The 17,513-nt window shown below is 37.6% G+C and overlaps 1 protein-coding gene across 4 annotated transcripts; it reads left to right on the top strand.

Moving 5' to 3' along the window:
- The first annotated feature begins 1,617 nt into the window (after positions 1 to 1,617).
- Positions 1,618 to 15,473, top strand: ube2ib (ubiquitin-conjugating enzyme E2Ib). 4 transcript variants are annotated; one of them, NM_131351.2, is given in 7 exon segments: positions 1,618 to 1,734; positions 6,121 to 6,197; positions 6,339 to 6,422; positions 9,507 to 9,579; positions 9,654 to 9,763; positions 11,819 to 11,898; positions 14,757 to 15,473. In NM_131351.2, coding segments are annotated over 6 exon segments (477 nt in total). In that variant the 5' UTR covers positions 1,618 to 1,734; positions 6,121 to 6,131; the 3' UTR covers positions 14,821 to 15,473.
- Positions 15,474 to 17,513: the final 2,040 nt, after the last annotated feature.

Raw genomic sequence — 17,513 nt, 5'->3', positions numbered from 1 at the left:
GAGCTGAGGTCACGCCCGGTTTTGATTATTTTGATCACTTTAGCAGCATCAGTCCAAACATTGTATGATTGCTCTGATTCTAATGCTTCTCTATGAGTTATGCAGTGAATCATTTTGAATATTATTATTTCCTCTTTCATGCCGGGAGATTAATTTATGCATCATCGCTGCTCCATCTGTGCGTTCATGTGACCTTCTCCTGCTTTTCCAAAGGTTTTAACTTTCTGTCCTTGAGTAGGCTAAATTATCCAGTGTTTGAGCTAGTTATATTCATGGAGTTTTTTACTTCACTGTATTTGAAAGCATATGATCATACTTTTACTCCACCACCTATCATAAAATATGTGATTCTGGTTTTGTAGTGCAGAAATCGCCTTCAGTTTAGAGATTCGATTGCATGTGTTTGATTCACAATCGAGCTGATTGTTTAGTTAACCCTTATATTTGTTTATATCTATTGAAAATGTAGTAAATTCAATGAATATTTTTTTTTCTATGAAGTTTATTTATTCTGTTTGATTAATTTCTGGTTTACTTGTTTTACTGAACACTTTAAACGATTCATTCATGAAGAAATGTGCAGCAATTTAAATGACTCGGTCGGAGCAAGTCTCTAGTTAGCGATTCACTGTTTATTTATATTCAGCTCACATATATTGTTTATGTCTATAAAAATGAAGTGAATTCAATTAATCTTTTTTTTTTCAGTGAAGTTTATTTATTCTGTTCGATTCTTTTCTGGTTTATTCATTTTACTGAACACTTTAAAGGATGCTTTAATGAAGGAATGTGCGCCGATTCAAATTACGCGGTCGCAGCGATGCTCTAGTTAGTGATTCACTGAATCAAATGAGTCAGAGTGAGTCTTAATAAACGATTCACTTAATTTACGAGTCTGAATCTAAACGAGTCAAGACCGGCAAATCATCCGAGACTGGGTAAGTTAATAACGGCCAATTTTGTGATTTCATTCATAAATAAAAATATATTATATATCACTTATCAGTGAGTTATATCCATGATTTTATTTGTGTCACACTATAACAATGCATGTGTTTTCATTATTATTATTGTTTTTTTTTTTTTTTGTGGCAAAACTCATTCAATAATTTTCTTCTCGCCTTAATCCGCCTGGTGGCAAAACTGAAGTACTAAATTTACTTAAGCTAAAAAAATATTGTTATTTAAATGTAATTGCTAAAATTGTATGTATTGTTTGTTTGTTTGTCTATTTTGAATAACATCACAGATATTTAAGTTTATTTATTCATACTCGTTTTCTGTCCCAATTTAACTTCACAAAATGTAAAAATCACCACAGACAGACAGACAAATTGTTATATAGACAGACAGATAGATAGACAGACAGACAGACAAACAGACAGACAAATAAAAATAAAATTGTCTGGTACTGTCCCTTTAAATGATAGCTGTCTACACGAATGCCTGCTGTAAATGTTTCCACGAAACACAGTCTCAAATTACCGAGCACTTGACGCCTATACGTCTACGCTAAAATATTTAAACAATTCGATCAGTTAAACGAACAGCCTTGCTTTTTTTCCACGGATCCACCGATTTTCCCTCAGGCGATCTGCATGGGTGCTGATGGTCCTGATTAGACTGCTTCAGACCCGAATGTGTTTTCGGGAGGGAAACTCCTTTGCTTTGGTTCCGAGGCAAACGCGGTTCGAGTGAGCGGCCCACGAGACGATAAACACTGGGATTCACGCGGTAAGGCGCATCTGTCGGCACTGGAGAGCCGTTATTATGCTTTGTGTCCGGTAAACGGTTTGTTTGGCACGGTTGCTGTGTGAACGCGCGCTCTCGTCAAAGGAAGTCGAGTTTCTTTGTCCTGCGCGCTCATGAACGGCGTTCCAGCGCTCGCCTCCATATTTATTGACATTTAATGATGTCATAATGTGATGTTAAAACCCTTCCCTGATTATAGTGACAACATGAGGAGTTAAAGTCCCATAATGCCGTGACATGGAGTGAAATTCTGCTGCGAGGACTCGAAACCTGCATCGTGACGCCATAAGGGTGAAAACTTAATCTTATGAAATGAATTCGAGTTAAAACCCTGATTACGTCTTCCTGAAAGAACCTTAATTGACTTATTTTTTGTTTATAATGTTCACGATCAAGTGATGGATTGCATGCTGTGGCGAAAATCCTATTTATTTAACCGCGATTTTAGCATCAAGTTATTTTGATTGGGATTGAATCGTGCAAATTGGATTTCTGAAGAAAAGTTTTGGGGTAAATTGTGTCACCTGAAAGGATATGTTGGATATCTTTTAAAATTGTATGATTAGAAGTAATAAATGATTGCTGTATTTACAGGCCGAAATCAGAATTAGGCAAGACAAGTTTATGTATATAGCACATTTCACACACATCTGTGATTTAAAGTGCTTCACATAAACAAGTGTAAAAGAAACAAGAAAATAAATGTCTAAAATAATTAAAGTGATTATAACAGTATAAAATGTGTTAAAACAGGTTATAAAGAAATGAAAAAGAGAAGACATAATAGTGCGATCTGTGAGACGTAGCGCAGTGCTCATTCAGTAAAGGCACAGCTAAACAGATGTGTTTTCAGTCTTATCCTAATGTTGGAGCACATCTGATCATTTCTGGACGCTGATTCCAGCAGCAGGGGGCGCTGTTAGTAGCTGAAGGCCGATTCATCCTGCTTTAAACCACCCTTGGAATTTTTAGTTTATTTGATCCTAAAGATCTGAGTGATCTGTTGGGTTTGTATTCAGTGAGCATATCTGTAATGTATTGAGGTCCTTGGCCATTTAGTGATTTTTTAGACAAGTAGTAATACTTTCAAATCTTTTCTGAATGTAACTGGGAGCCAGTGTAAAGACCTGACGACATGATGTGCTCTGATTTCCTGGTTCTGGTCAGAATCCTGGCCGCAGTGTTCTGGATGAGCTGCAACTGTCTGTCTTGGGGAAGGCCAGTGAGGAGTCCATTACAGTAATCCAATCTGCTGCTGATAAAAGCATGAACAAGTTTCTAACTGGAAAAATTAGCATTATGTAAATTGTGGCACCTTATTCCAGTTACCATATTGAGAAAATCATTAGTTTAATGTACCAGTATACTAAAAATAGAAAGAATTAATATACTAAAAATTGTGTTTTTGAAGTTGCTCTTGCGCATATATAGAAGACAGAATGAGCCCCGTTTATACATTTGAAAAAATATCATTTTCTGTATTCGTTTTACCAGATTTAGACAATTTAATGTAAAGTTGATTTTATATTCGCACAATAATTCATCTTTAAACAGTGACAACCTATAAAACGATCCCTATATTATTAACAGGATTCATACGGTCATGGTAAACCTGGAAAAATCATGGATATTTGACATGGCATTTTCCAGGACTGGAAAAGTTTTGGAAAACCTGAAAAACCCACAATGTTTTGGAAAAGTCATGGAAAACGGATATCTGTTTACTTTAACACAGGTTATTCACTTCTTTTCTGTCCTTGGCCAATCACATTCTCTCACATTAGTGTGGTGTAAGCATCATCTAAATCAGGGGTGTCAAACTCAATTCCTGGAGGGCCGAAGCCCTGCACAGTTTAGTTCCAACCCTGCTCCAACACACTTACCTGTAGGTTTCAAACAAGCCTGAAGGACTCAATTAGTTTGATCAGGTGTGTTCAATTACGGTTGGAACTAAACTGTGCAGAGCTGCGGCCCTTTTGGAACTGAGTTTGACACCTGTGGTCTAAATCAATTTTATATAAATATAAAGTGAAAACTAAATTGTTGCGTGTTTTACGATGTGCTGCAATAATTTTGAACAATTTGAATTAGTTTTTCCTTTACCACGCATATGTAGATATTGCATGAAACATTAGGTCATCAAAATTTATTTAAAAGTCTTGGAAAAATCATGGAAAAGTCATGGAAATCTGAACCCTGTGTTTACCACGCACTTGGCAATATTCGGTCGGAAATTTGCATGCAAGTTTGACTTCAAAACAACATAAACACTATTGATTTAACTGTGCACAATGTTGTACTTTGATAGTCACTGACTGCTTACAGGATTTCCCTGTTTAATATTTGTAAATACTGCTTTTCTGAAATTATTTTATTAAGGAGAAGGTCTGAATGTGTGAATGTACAACCAACTTTACCTTAATACATATATAGAAATAGGTGATCAAATGCCAATATTGATTAAGTATTCAAGTACTCGCTCATGTATATGTAATGAAAATGCAGTCCTTGTGCATATGAAGTCAGCTTTTTCACAAAATCGTATTTAAGCAATGTGTAAGAAAATAATGATATTGTTTTAAACATAAACATAAACTTCCACTATGAAGTCTGTTTTCAGGCCTGCAAAATACAGTTTTCATCTAAATAAAGGGATTAAACACACATTTATAAAAAAAAATTATATGTATTTTACTTGGTGTTACACATTGTCAGCATTCATGGCTTTTGTTGTAGGATTAAAAGAAACACCTGCCATAGCGAACAACTTAATATATGATTTAATAATTCAATCAGTTTTAACAGAATAATCCTTTTTTTATCTCATCTTCATCACTCATTCAGTGGCCACTTTATTAGGGGCATCTTCTTAATTCAGTACTGGATCCGCTTTTGCTGTCGGAACTGTTTTAGTTTTGAATAACTTATATTTTATATGGTGCTGCAAACATTTCTCGAGACATTTCACCTATAGACCTGCTTCTAGGGATGTAACGGTATCAGAATATCACGGTACGATAATACCTCGGTATGAATGGCACGATACGGTATTTATTGAATAATTTACAGGAAAAACAAAACTAATGAAAAGACTCGAAAAAAGTGCCAAAAGTGTTTATTTACCCTAGCACTGAACATATCAATGACATACAAATCAGCCATCTATCTGTAAGTTTTTTAAACGGGAACTTCAATTTTTCAATTTTAATAACAAAAAAAACTAATAAACCATATTAAAAAAATAAAGTTTTAATTTAGTATTGTTGAAAACTCATCACATTCAACATTTAATCACTCACTCATTTAGATAGAGATGGGCTTTTTAAGGAAAATTATCATATAAATATAATCTGGTAAAAGCTGGGATCTCTGGGCATGTCTCCTGCAGCAGAAAAAACCCTCTCATTTGGGACTGAGGTTTCTGGACAGAGAGATATGATTTAGCCAAGGTTGACAGCAGTGGGTAACGTTGTGCATTGTCTTTCCCCCACTTGAGAGGACAAGCCATGAGTGAGATAGAGGTCTCTTTGCGGTACAAGTCAATGTCTGCATCTATCTAACAAGTGTGCTGTGTTCTGCAGTCCCCATGACTGTTAATAGTCGTATTCCCCAACTTATATTTCACCACAGTCTGGCAGTGCCTGCATACTATTTTTTTCTTTGTCAGCTTTTCTAGTTTTTCGTATCTTTTTAGAAAGAAACCGAAATGCTTCCACACATCCGCTTTAAAACCCGCTTTAGGTTCGATCATTTCCAGCTCTTTTTCTTCCCCGCTACTAGCAGCACACTCCATGTCCGCATTACTGGATCTGTAGTGACAACAGACTGCAAAGGATGACTGCCACGCCTAGGCTGATTGGAATTGTAGTTCCCGCTACCTCCCATTCGCTTCATTCGCCTAAGCAAACTTTTCTCAGAAATATAGTTTTATTGAGTCATGCGCCTACAGTAATATTGAAAAAAATTACTATTGTGGTATGACGGTATTTACAATATTGTTACATCCCCACCTGCTTTGCCTTGTGTTTGGCTGAATAAAGAGCATGCTGAGCTGTACCTAATAAAGTGGCCAATAAGTGTATGACAGACGCCTAATTAATATATAACCCAGCTCTCCTCACTTATGCCAACCTTCGAGGACAACACATACACTCAATACACAAATACACTGCATTAAACAGGTACACATAGACATCGCCTATATACTATAACATTGCAGGTTGACTATGTTTGTTTGCAGTAACTTATATTTGATTAATGCAATGTGCACCTTTTGTAAAGCTGCTTTGAAACAATAATTATTGTAAACAGCACTATAGAAATAAAATTGAATTGAATATTTTCAAATAAGTGTGCATTTCTCCACAGAAACAGTGGTCATGTCTGGCATTGCTCTGAGTCGACTTGCACAGGAGCGCAAAGCATGGAGGAAAGACCATCCATTCGTGAGTAACACTTCTGTTATGTTAACGAACAGAGTAATTTCTCTCCTGTAGTTTATTATGGTAGTTAGTAAAGCCGTGGCACGTGTGTGCTGAATTCTCTGGTGTTCACTTTGTGCTTTTGTCCTGAACAATTGTCCCCAGGGCTTTGTTGCTGTGCCGATGAAAAACCCCGATGGTACCATGAACCTTATGAACTGGGAATGTGCTATTCCAGGAAAGAAGGGGGTAAGAGTTTTTGTTTAAAGTGTCCCATTATGGTTCATGCTTTTGTTTTACAGATCACCAGCAATTGCTTTACACACATTTATGGGTTAAAAGCACATTTTCTCATAATGCACAAATACTGATGTCATTTATTTTAAATTGAAGTTAAAGATGTTGTCATTTCAATTTGTTTGTATATAATAACTAAAAAAGTGACTTGTTTTCTGACATGTTTGTATACAATATACACTCACCGGCCACATCATTAGGCACACATGTCCAACTACTTGTTTACACAAATTTCTTATCAGCCAATCACATGGCAGCAACTCGATGCATTGAGGCATGTAGACATGGTCAAGACGATCTGCTGCAGTTCAAAGCGAGCTTCAGAATGGGAAAGAAGGGTGATTTTAAGTGACTTTAAACGTGACATGGTTGTTCGTGCCAGAAAGGCTGGTATGAGTATTTTAGAAACTGCTGATCTGCTGGAATTTTCATGCACAAATTTCACAGGCTGACCAAAAATAGACAACAGATCATTGGAGAAACATTGCCTGGTCTGATGATTCTTGATATTTGCTGCAACAAAAGTAGGGTCAGAATTTGGCTTCTACAACATGAAAGCATGGATCCATCCTGCCTTTTATCAACGGTTCGGGCTGCTGGTGGTGGTGTAATGGTGTGGGGAATATTTTCTTGGCACACTTTGGGTCCATTAGTGCCAACTGAGCATTGTGTCAACACCACAGCCTACCTGAGTATTGTTGCTGACCATGTTCATCTCTTTATGACCACAGTGTGCCCATACTCTGATGGCTACTTCCAGCTGGATAATGCACCATGTCATAAAGCGTGAATCATCTCAGACAAGTTTCTTGAAGATGACAATGAGTTCACTGTACTCAAAATGCCTCCACATTCACCAGAGATCAATTTAATTGAGCACCTTTTGGATGTGGTGGAACCGGAGATTCACATCATGGATATATATATATATATATATTTGTTTTATTTCATTTGTTTATAGACCGTAGTCTGTTGGATTATCTGTCAGTTCTTTGGCCTTTTATATTTATGAAATTATATTATAGATTACATTTTTTGGCCTTCATATTTAAGTTGGAATGCCAAATGTTCTCCTCCTCTTCAAATTCACTATTGATGGGTGCATAACACGTATTTGCCCACCGTCAACTAAAAACCTAGGCAAAATATATGCAGAACATGTTCATAAAGAAAACCATTTAAAAAGGTGGGCACAAATGGGTCAAGAATCAATATTTGGTGAAATAACCGTGATGTTGTAGCCATTCATCTGTGGTGATTTTAAATTTTAGTTTTTTATTTGATTTATTTATTAGATTTTTGCGACAAAAACATACATTAAAATATCAGAAAAATAAATAACAGTACAGTCTTCCAATTCAATGACAATATATGTAGACCTACCTTCAACCCACAACCCTCATATTTTGCTTTTTTTCAGCACTTAAAAATAGGGTCATTTTTATTTTTACTATATCAATCTGAGCTTGTTTTCACGATACTGGAATTCGATACCAATTTTTCAAATTTAAAAAATGTCAATTTCCCGCTAACATTTGAGCGGGTACTTAAACAACACTGATGCATTGGAAAATAATAAATTATTTGAAATTCAACCTGAAATCTCACAGAATTTTAAGACTAGATTTGATCAAGTGGTTTTTACCAGATGTTGTATTGGACACACAAGAATAACCCATGGTTTGTTTGTTTTTTGCTCCAAGGTGAAAACCCTACTCAGTGTTTGTACTGCAAAATTCCCCTTACTATCAGACACATTTGACTGGACTGTCCTGCTTTAAATGATTCCAGAAGAATTCTCTTAAGGACGTTTTTAGCAAAGTGACACCAGAAAAGATTTTAGAATTTTCATCATGTGTTAACACTAAAAATCTGATGTAATTTATGTTTTCATTTGTTTGTTGATTTTAAATTGTATATTTATCATTGAAATGTTCCTGCCATGAAAATAGCCTTGGTTGCTGACATGGCATCAAATAAAAAATACATTACATTACTTAAACAATGCTGATTTGCCATTGGTGCTCAAAAGAAATAACTGTAATTAGCTGTGAATGTCATCAGTTCACTGAACTCGCCGCTGTTTACTGAGTGTAACTACAGATACAGGGACACTAGAGCGTTTTAAAGCCGTGAAGATTTATCAGCGGATCACTCGTATGTCTGCTTATAAACAGACTGGCTTTAAAACAACATTTGTAAAATTTCAGTACCGATTGGTATCGAATTTATGTACAACTTTAGGGCAAAGGTAGATGTGTAGAAATATAAAAAATATTAATAAAATAAATACTAATATAATATAATATACACATTTCAAAAACGAATAATTACAGGTCCAACATGAAAATCACAACATAAATATAACATTGTACTTTCTAGACCACAGGTGTCAAACTCAGTTCCAAAAGGGCCGCAGCTCTGCACAGTTTAGTTCCAACCGTAATTGAACACACCTGATCAAACTAATTGAGTCCTTCAGGCTTGTTTGAAACCTACAGGTAAGTGTGTTGGAGCAGGGTTGGAACTAAACTGTGCAGGGCTTCGGCCCTCCAGGAATTGAGTTTGACACCCCGTTCTAGACGATGTTATTTATGTTTCAGTCTGCATCCCCATAATGGCATGTAATATTGGGCTTTTATATATTTATATATATATATATATATATATATATATATATATATATATATATATATATATATGTATATATATGTATATATATATGTATATATATATATATGTGTGTATATATGTATATATGTATATGTATATGTATATATATATATGTATATGTATATATATGTATATATATATGTATATATGTATATGTGTGTATATATGTATATGTATATATATATGTATATGTATATATATATATATATATATATATATATATATATATATATATATGAAAAAGTACAAGTGTATTTTGTGACACCACTAAACAAAGAATTAGCATAATGTGAAACAGACTTTTTTCCCTAGTATTCCTCTTTATTAATGCATCCTCTTTTCTGTCTTTCTCTCTCTCTCTAGACTCCATGGGAAGGAGGTCTGTTTAAGTTACGGATGCTGTTTAAAGACGATTACCCTTCATCACCCCCAAAGTGTAAGTTTTACACACACATATTCAGCTCCACCTGCCTGAATCGAATCTTACAAACCGGCTTCTCTTTACCGCAGGCAAATTTGAGCCTCCGCTGTTTCATCCGAATGTGTATCCGTCAGGAACAGTGTGTCTTTCCATCCTGGAGGAGGATAAAGACTGGAGACCCGCCATCACAATTAAACAGGTTAGATGAATCTAATGTGGTGCTTTGTGTTCTAAAACACACTGTCTGACAATTTGTTTTGTTATTTTTGCCTCAAGTCAATTTCATTTGGGTCTGATGTGGTCCAAATTTTGTTTTATCCTTTATTTGAGTGTGACCTACACTTGGTGATGTTCACAGTCTCTGGGAAAAAACTTGCCTGGAGTTTTAGTTTTATCAGCGAAAAATAAGGATGAAGTATGTTCGTAGCTTTTGTGCCAATAATGTGAATGAAACTGTGAACGTGCACACTTTGATATGAACATCTAATGAATGAACTGTACAATGCAGTGGATTCTGACAAATATTGGTTAGTATTTGAATTTTTGACTACCAATTTAGTCTTTGACTCTACGCTCCTGGTGGAATCCGGCTATGAGTGAGAGAGCAACAGTGAAAAGCTGAAGGTTTGGTTTGGGTGAGTGTGTGTGTGTCAATCCCCTGCCTTTATGCCAAAAACGCTTCAGTTTAAATGAAGGAATTTATTAACAAAATGTACAACAATAAAACAAAACTGGGAAAGAAAAATAGGCTTCAGGAAGGGGGAAAGGCCGAAACAACAAACAAAAGTAAGTTTTACTGCCTAACTAGCTAATATAAAATAAAATTTACATCAGAAGTGTACACTGACTCCATAACTAAACAAAACAAGAGAAAGTTTTATTGTACAGGCGCTACAGGCTAGTTTTTAACAGATGCTGCTGCTCAAGGCTAGTTTATAACAGCAGATGGCGCTCTAGGCTAGATTTTAGCAGCAGATGGTGCTCTAGGCCTGCTTTTAACAGCAGATGGGGCTCTAGGCTAGTTTTTAACAGCAGATGGCGCTCTAGGCAAGTTTTTAACAGCAGATGGGGCTCTAGGCTAGTTTTTAACAGCAGATGGGGCTCTAGGCTAGTTTTTAACAGCAGATGGGGCTCTAGGCTAGTTTTTAACAGCAGATGGGGCTCTAGGCTAGTTTTTAACAGCAGATGGCGCTCTAGGCTAGTTTTTAACAGCAGATGGGGCTCTAGGCTAGTTTTTAACAGCAGATGGGGCTCTAGGCTAGTTTTTAACAGCAGATGGGGCTCTAGGCTAGTTTTTAGCAGCAGATGGCACTCTAGGCCTGTTTTTAACAGCAGACGGCGCTCCAGGCTAGTTTTTAGCAGCAGATAGCGCTCTAGGCATTTATAACAGCAGATGGCGCTCTAGACTAGTTTATAACAGCAGATGGCGCTCTAGGCTTGTTTTTAACAGCAGATGGGGCTCTAGGCTAGTTTTTAACAGCAGATGGGGCTCTAGGCTAGTTTTTAACAGCAGATGGGGCTCTAGGCTAGTTTTTAACAGCAGATGGCGCTCTAGGCTAGTTTTTAACAGCAGATGGCGCTCTAGGCTAGTTTTTAACAGCAGATGGCGCTCTAGGCTTGTTTTTAACAGCAGATGGCGCTCTTGGCTAGTTTATAACAGCAAATGGCGCTCTAGACTTGTTTTTAACAGCAGATAAAACTCTAGGCTTGTTTTTAACAGCAGATAAAACTCCATGCAAGTCTATAACAGCAGATGACGCTCTAGGCAAGTTTATAACAGCAGATGGCGCTCTAGGCAAGTTTATACCGCAGATGGCGCTCTAGGCAAGTCTATAACAGCAGATGGCGCTCTAGGCAAGTCTATAACAACAGATGGCGCTCTAGGCTAGTTTATAACAGCAGATGGCGCTCTAGGCTAGTTTTTCAGAGCAGATGGCGCTCTAGACTAGTTTTTTAATGCAGATGGCGCTCTAGGCTGGTTTTTAACAGGTGAAGCTGCTCTATGCTGGTTTTTAACAGGTGAAGCTGCTCTAGGCTGGTTTTTAACAGGTGAAGCTGCTCTAGGCTAGTTTATAACTATGGACAGCTTGAGGCTAGTTTATTATAGCAGGTGCTTTTTTCTTCTTTTTTTTTCTTTGCTTGTGATGTGGAATCATAAAATGTATCTTAAAGCATACATATTGTGTTCCCTAATGAAAAGATTTAAAAACAAAGTCCTCTATAGTCAAAGCCATCTTTGTTCTGTCTTCTTTAGATCCTGTTGGGGATTCAGGAGCTTCTAAATGAACCGAACATCCAGGATCCAGCTCAGGCAGAGGCGTACACCATATACTGGTACGATAAACACACACAGCTATGGCACATACTGAATTGCTCTAAATCCTCATGAGTTGTCAAAGACAGGATCTTAACCAAAATGGGATTTTTTTGTGTGTGGGTAATATGTGTTTAATGCACAGAAATGCTACTCCACCATGTCCAGAGCATGAGAGACACTCAAAAGAAAGCACACGTTTGCTAACCTAATTCACTGGTAAATGGAAATATTTTCATTTAAATTGTGGATTTACATACAAAATTAGACTGCTTAAATTAAAGAGATCAATAAGTAATAAAAATCTACATATTTGTATAATTAATAAGTAATGTTAACGATATTTAACAATTTTACCTTCATTATGCCTTTCCATTGATCCATTTGCTGCTATAGATAAATGACTAGGAATGGCAAATAAACATAATAAATAAATAATATAATAAATATATACAGTAAAATATTTATTATGTTTAGACAATTACAGTGTACAATATCAAGCAGCATGACGAGCTGTTTTGTACGGCTAAAAATGAATAGAAGTGAATAAGAGCAGAAATCTCTACACAATTTAAATTACAATGATCACAGCAGCTCGTATGTGAAAGATTAAGATGGATAGGTCATGTAAATTGACCTAAAACTGGAACATACCAAAACATGTTACCTGAGAACAAGTGATCGATTTAAAAGACCGAAGAGTTGTTAGAGGCAAGAAGAATTAAAAATCACGTTTAACAACTATAGTGAGATGAAGTCCAGCAATAGATCCTTTATGAACTGTCGTGTGCTGCTCTCACCTGGGGTTTGGTGCTGAAAGCACCCGCTGACTGCCTGGAACTCAGACGTACGCATTTGCTGCAGCACATGCCAGTGTGTGTGGTCACGTAATGTGCGTTTTCAGCTGTAAAGTGTGGACGGAGATCTGTTCAGAAACACTAGGTGAAACACCACTGTGGATGTGGATCGTTTGCTGTTTTAAAACAAAAACATTAGTGTAAACGGGGTCTCAGAGTCGCTGACCTTATCTTTAGCAGGTAAAACTCTAACCGTACGTTCACACCGAAAGCGTCGAGAGCGTCAAAGTAGCCGGAAGTCATTAATTTTCAATGAGAGCCGGCGACGATAAGCGGCGAGGAGCAGCGCGGCGCGTCTTCGCCGGCGTGAGCGTCGAGGAGAGTTGAAATGAAGTCAACTTTATGGTAATGAGCTATGACGCGGTTCGGCGGCAAGCAATCAGAATGAAGACGTCCACCGCTTGATAGCAGTTCAGGGAACACAGACCTGTGAACTTTGGTTCCGACCACAGTTGTTCCCAAGGGTTTGATTATTGCGGTCGCCGGATTTCCAATTATTAACAATGTTTTCTTACAGGAACATACATTAAATAAGTTACTGGCGAGTTACTGATGTTCATTAATGTTATATAAATTTATCTTAAAAAAAGCGGGAATCTCACGCGATGTGACAGTACAAAACAGTATAGCTGCTTTAGGATATTTCAGACATATGGACACACATTGGATAAATAAAGCAAAGCCACACCACACGCAACTTGATCTTCCATTGTTTTATGAATTTGATAAGAAGTGCGCAACATTTTCACGCTAAAAACATGTCTTATGCAGGAATGTAACTGATATGCTGCAACGGCTCCTTTAAGTACGAGATCAATGTAGCGAGTTTTGACGCTCTCGCCGCCGGAGCTGAAGGCAGACAGCGATGTCGCCAGGGCGGCCAGAGCGACCTTAGACGCTCTCGCCGCTTTCGGTGTGAACGTACGGTAAAGCTGCCTTTCCACTGCACACAACATTTGGGAACGACTGTCGGAATACGCCCCCTTGTGGCAGCTGCACAGAATTTTTAGTTCTGACGTGCACCAAGAAGCTGTTCTCGCAGTGTCCGAAATAAAGGAGTGCAAAAACAAGAGCCTTTATTCTCCGTCTGTTTACCATGGTTGAATAAATAGTAGAAACTCAGACCGCTAACATATTGTGTGGATGTGGAGACAGCATAAAACATATTTTTATTACTTATTTATGAAACCAGAAAAGATTTTAGAATTTTTATCATGTATTAACACAAAAAAAATCTTATTTAATTTGTTTTATTTTGTTTGTTGATTTTTAAATTGTATATTTATTGTTGAAAGATTCCTGCCATGAAGCTAGCCTTGGTTGCTGAAATGGCACTAAATAAAAAATACATTACATTACATTACTTATATTTATGAACAGAAATGTTTTTTTTGTTAATATAGACTTTTTCTAATTCAAAATATTACCAAAAAAAAAACAAAAAACTGGTATTTCTCATCTTTCACGCACGGACCTGCTTGTACAACGCTAGAATACATCACATTCGGTCGTCCGGTCGCATGCAATCTAGTTGCAAGAGTTTTATTTCATATTTTAAGAGAATATTTCTACGGATTCGCAGCTCAAATCGGTTCCAAATTTTGCGCATACGGAGATGATCGGAACTGCCCGCAGCTCCCGGACTTCTTTTCATTGGAAATGAATGACTTCCGGATTGTCGCTTGCTGTTTGTCGTGTGCAGTGGAAAGGAGGCTTAATAGCAGATGGCTGCTTCTTACTCAGGGCTGTTTATGCTAATGAGGGAGTAATTTTTCATTAATGGGCGGGGCTTTCCCCCTCTGATGACATGTACTAAGGGAGAATGTCAATGTCAAGTGTTTCTGCAGACTGTTTATATCAAGTGTGATTATAAATAATAAAATGACTACATTTCTACCATTAGAGGCTGGCTATATTCACACACTGCTGACACACACGTGTGTTTAAGACTGATTTTTACACTTTAATGTTGACTGTGAGCGGTTTGTTGTGTTGATGGCTCCGCGTCCTCTCGTTTACAGTCAGAATAGAGTGGAGTACGAGAAGAGAGTTCGTGCACAGGCCAAAAAGTTCTCCCCGTCGTAAAGCGACACCGAGAGACGGGACGAATGGAAAGAGGGAAGATGTGGAAAAACAAAACTCATGCTATCCTCTCACCGGGACTAAAAAAAAAGGACTTTAAAACATGACGTCTGTGCCATCAAATCCCTAACCATCCTCCAAATCCACACACACACACACTCGCACACACACCCCTTCACTTCATTCGCTCTGTTCCCCTTCTCGATCAGATGGACTGCTGGGATTTTAGCTCTTGATTGGTTCGGCGTGTCAGTCTGTGTGTGTGTGCGCGCATACATGAACTCGTCATTTTATTATGTTTGTGAAAAGCTCCGTTTTCCCAGAGTGAGTGTGTGTGTGTGTATATGTGTGTGCGACTCTGGTTTATGCTGGGTGTTTTTGCGTTGTGTATGTGGGATTAGTGCCTCATGGTGAAGTTTTCCCTCTGAATGCTGATCTAGGACCAGTTTCCTCTCCGTTGGCCCTGTTTGTGTGTTTTGAGCAGCCTGATCTGTCTAGATTGGCGGTCCAGATAATTGCACCATTGAGCAGCAGAACCAGAGTCCACTTCTCTTAAACATGCTGTACATGCTTTTCTTGTTTGTTTGATGGGAACATGTGTCCTGTGTTCACACTGATTGTGTCTGTATGTTTAATAAAGCTCTTTCTACAAAAGATGCTAACTCTGGGGGTGTTTTATATATTTGGATGATTCTAGAATTGCGGGTACGTTTAGTTCATTTTTCAGAAACTTTAAATGGCACCTTATGATAAAAGTCATCTTTTGTAAGCTGTTTGGACAGAACTGTGTGTAGGTCTAGTGCAGGGGTCACCAATCTCGGTCCTGGAGGGCCGGTGTCCCTGCAGGGTTTAGCTCCAACTTGCCTCAACACACCTGCCTGGATGATTCAAGTATACCTAGGCTGTTTCTCAATTCCAAGAACGCAGAGAATGGACTTGTGTTCTTGTGGAGACCGGTCTTGCCAGGTGTCCTCGGAAGAACGAACTCAGGAGACCGCTAGGGCAGAGAACGCGTCCTTTGAGAAATGGGATGCTGCGCTCTTCCTGATAGTCATGTGACCTTCATGCGTTTTAAATGGAAATAATTTAAACATTACAGCACTCAAAAAGCGATTTATTGTTTTTCCCCTCTTCAAAATATATACTTTGCATAAAAGCATTATAAATATACCCTGCACAATATAAATAAAACCAATTTTAATATGAATTTCAGCAAACAAACACCCTTAATGTGTTTATTCCTTTATTAAGATGTTCATGTTAATGTTTACTTTCACCGTTTCATTTAGGGAAACTCCTGAGGTAAATAAGTGATTTCTCTGAACTTTAATAATAAATCTAAATTAAATGCTGCGCTTCCCATCTCCAGTCGCAATGACTTCTGGGACTTCCAGAGCGAGTTCGGTGCTCAAGTCTGCATCAGTGCGTCCTCGATATCAAGATCACATCCGGGAAGTTTCACGCGTCCTCCGTACTTGCGGTCTTGAGTATTGGAACTGAACTTAGGCAGCTGATGATGACGTTGCACGAGGACGCAAGACCGCTGAAGAACGCATATTGAGAAACAGTCCTAGTAAGACCTTGATTAGCTTGTTCAGGTGTGTTGATTAGGATTGGAGCTAAAATCTGCAGGACACCGGCCCTCCAGGAATAAGTTTGGTGACCGCTGGTCTAGTGTGTCCACAGTCATATTGGGGTGATATAAACACAAGTCTCCTTTTTTTTCTTTTTTTACATTTCCTTATGTTAAAATACAGGGTTTCTGCGGGGTCTTAAAATGTCTTCAATCTCAAAATCCTAATGTTAGGCCTTAAAGTGTTAAGTTTACTGAAATATTGTGTTGTTGGTCTTAAATCTTTTTTAACCAATTAAACTCCGGACCCGCTACCGGGTCAGTGACGTCATCGACTTTCGCTTTAAGATTTAAAGGGCTAGCGTTGCACCAGACCCCCTTATGTGGTTTTGTTTGAAAGTGTAGAATCTATATTTTATGCACATATGGATCACTTTTTTTATTATTCTACTGTACGAAAGTTATTCACACTTAAATACACAGTATTTTGGATACCTGAGCTGGGAATCGAACATTGGTTTGTTTTACATATTTTACATATGACACATGTACAAGTTATATAGCTCAGATGAAAGCTCTTGCCGGTGCTCATACGGTTCTAGCATTCTTTATACTGAATTATATTCACATATTAAACAGTTGTTGAATGAATCATGGTGTTTCCATTGTGCAGAAATAAAAGCAATACATCCATGATCAATAAGCAGCCCCAGATAGCACAGACAGCTGTCATCTCTTACCTTATGCTGTGCGCTTCAGGATCATTTCTCCTCTGTTTTTAAGGTGATGTGCATAAGTAAATCTTTTATATGTCTGATGTGGTCCAAACACAGTGAATTATGTTTGATCAAACAACAGAATAGTGAAATATGAAAACAATGATCGATCCCTGTGGCTTGTACAGCACCTCTCATCAGTTGGAATGCAATAACCTTTGTATAGATTATAGTGGAGACATTTTTCTTTTTTCCTATGATTACAGACATGTGCAGGAACCAACTAAATTAATTACAGCACACTAGACCACACAGAACCTAAAAGGTACACTTTCAAATTTGAGTTTATGAAAAACAAAATACAAAAAGCGCCTCTTTTTTTAGATGTTTATTATAACACAGACGAT

The sequence above is a fragment of the Danio rerio genome, chromosome 24 (genome assembly GCF_049306965.1).
Source record: "Danio rerio strain Tuebingen ecotype United States chromosome 24, GRCz12tu, whole genome shotgun sequence".
NCBI lineage: Eukaryota > Metazoa > Chordata > Actinopteri > Cypriniformes > Danionidae > Danio > Danio rerio.
The sequence above is the reverse complement of the archived record's forward strand: the minus strand, read 5'-3'. Positions and strand labels throughout refer to the sequence as shown.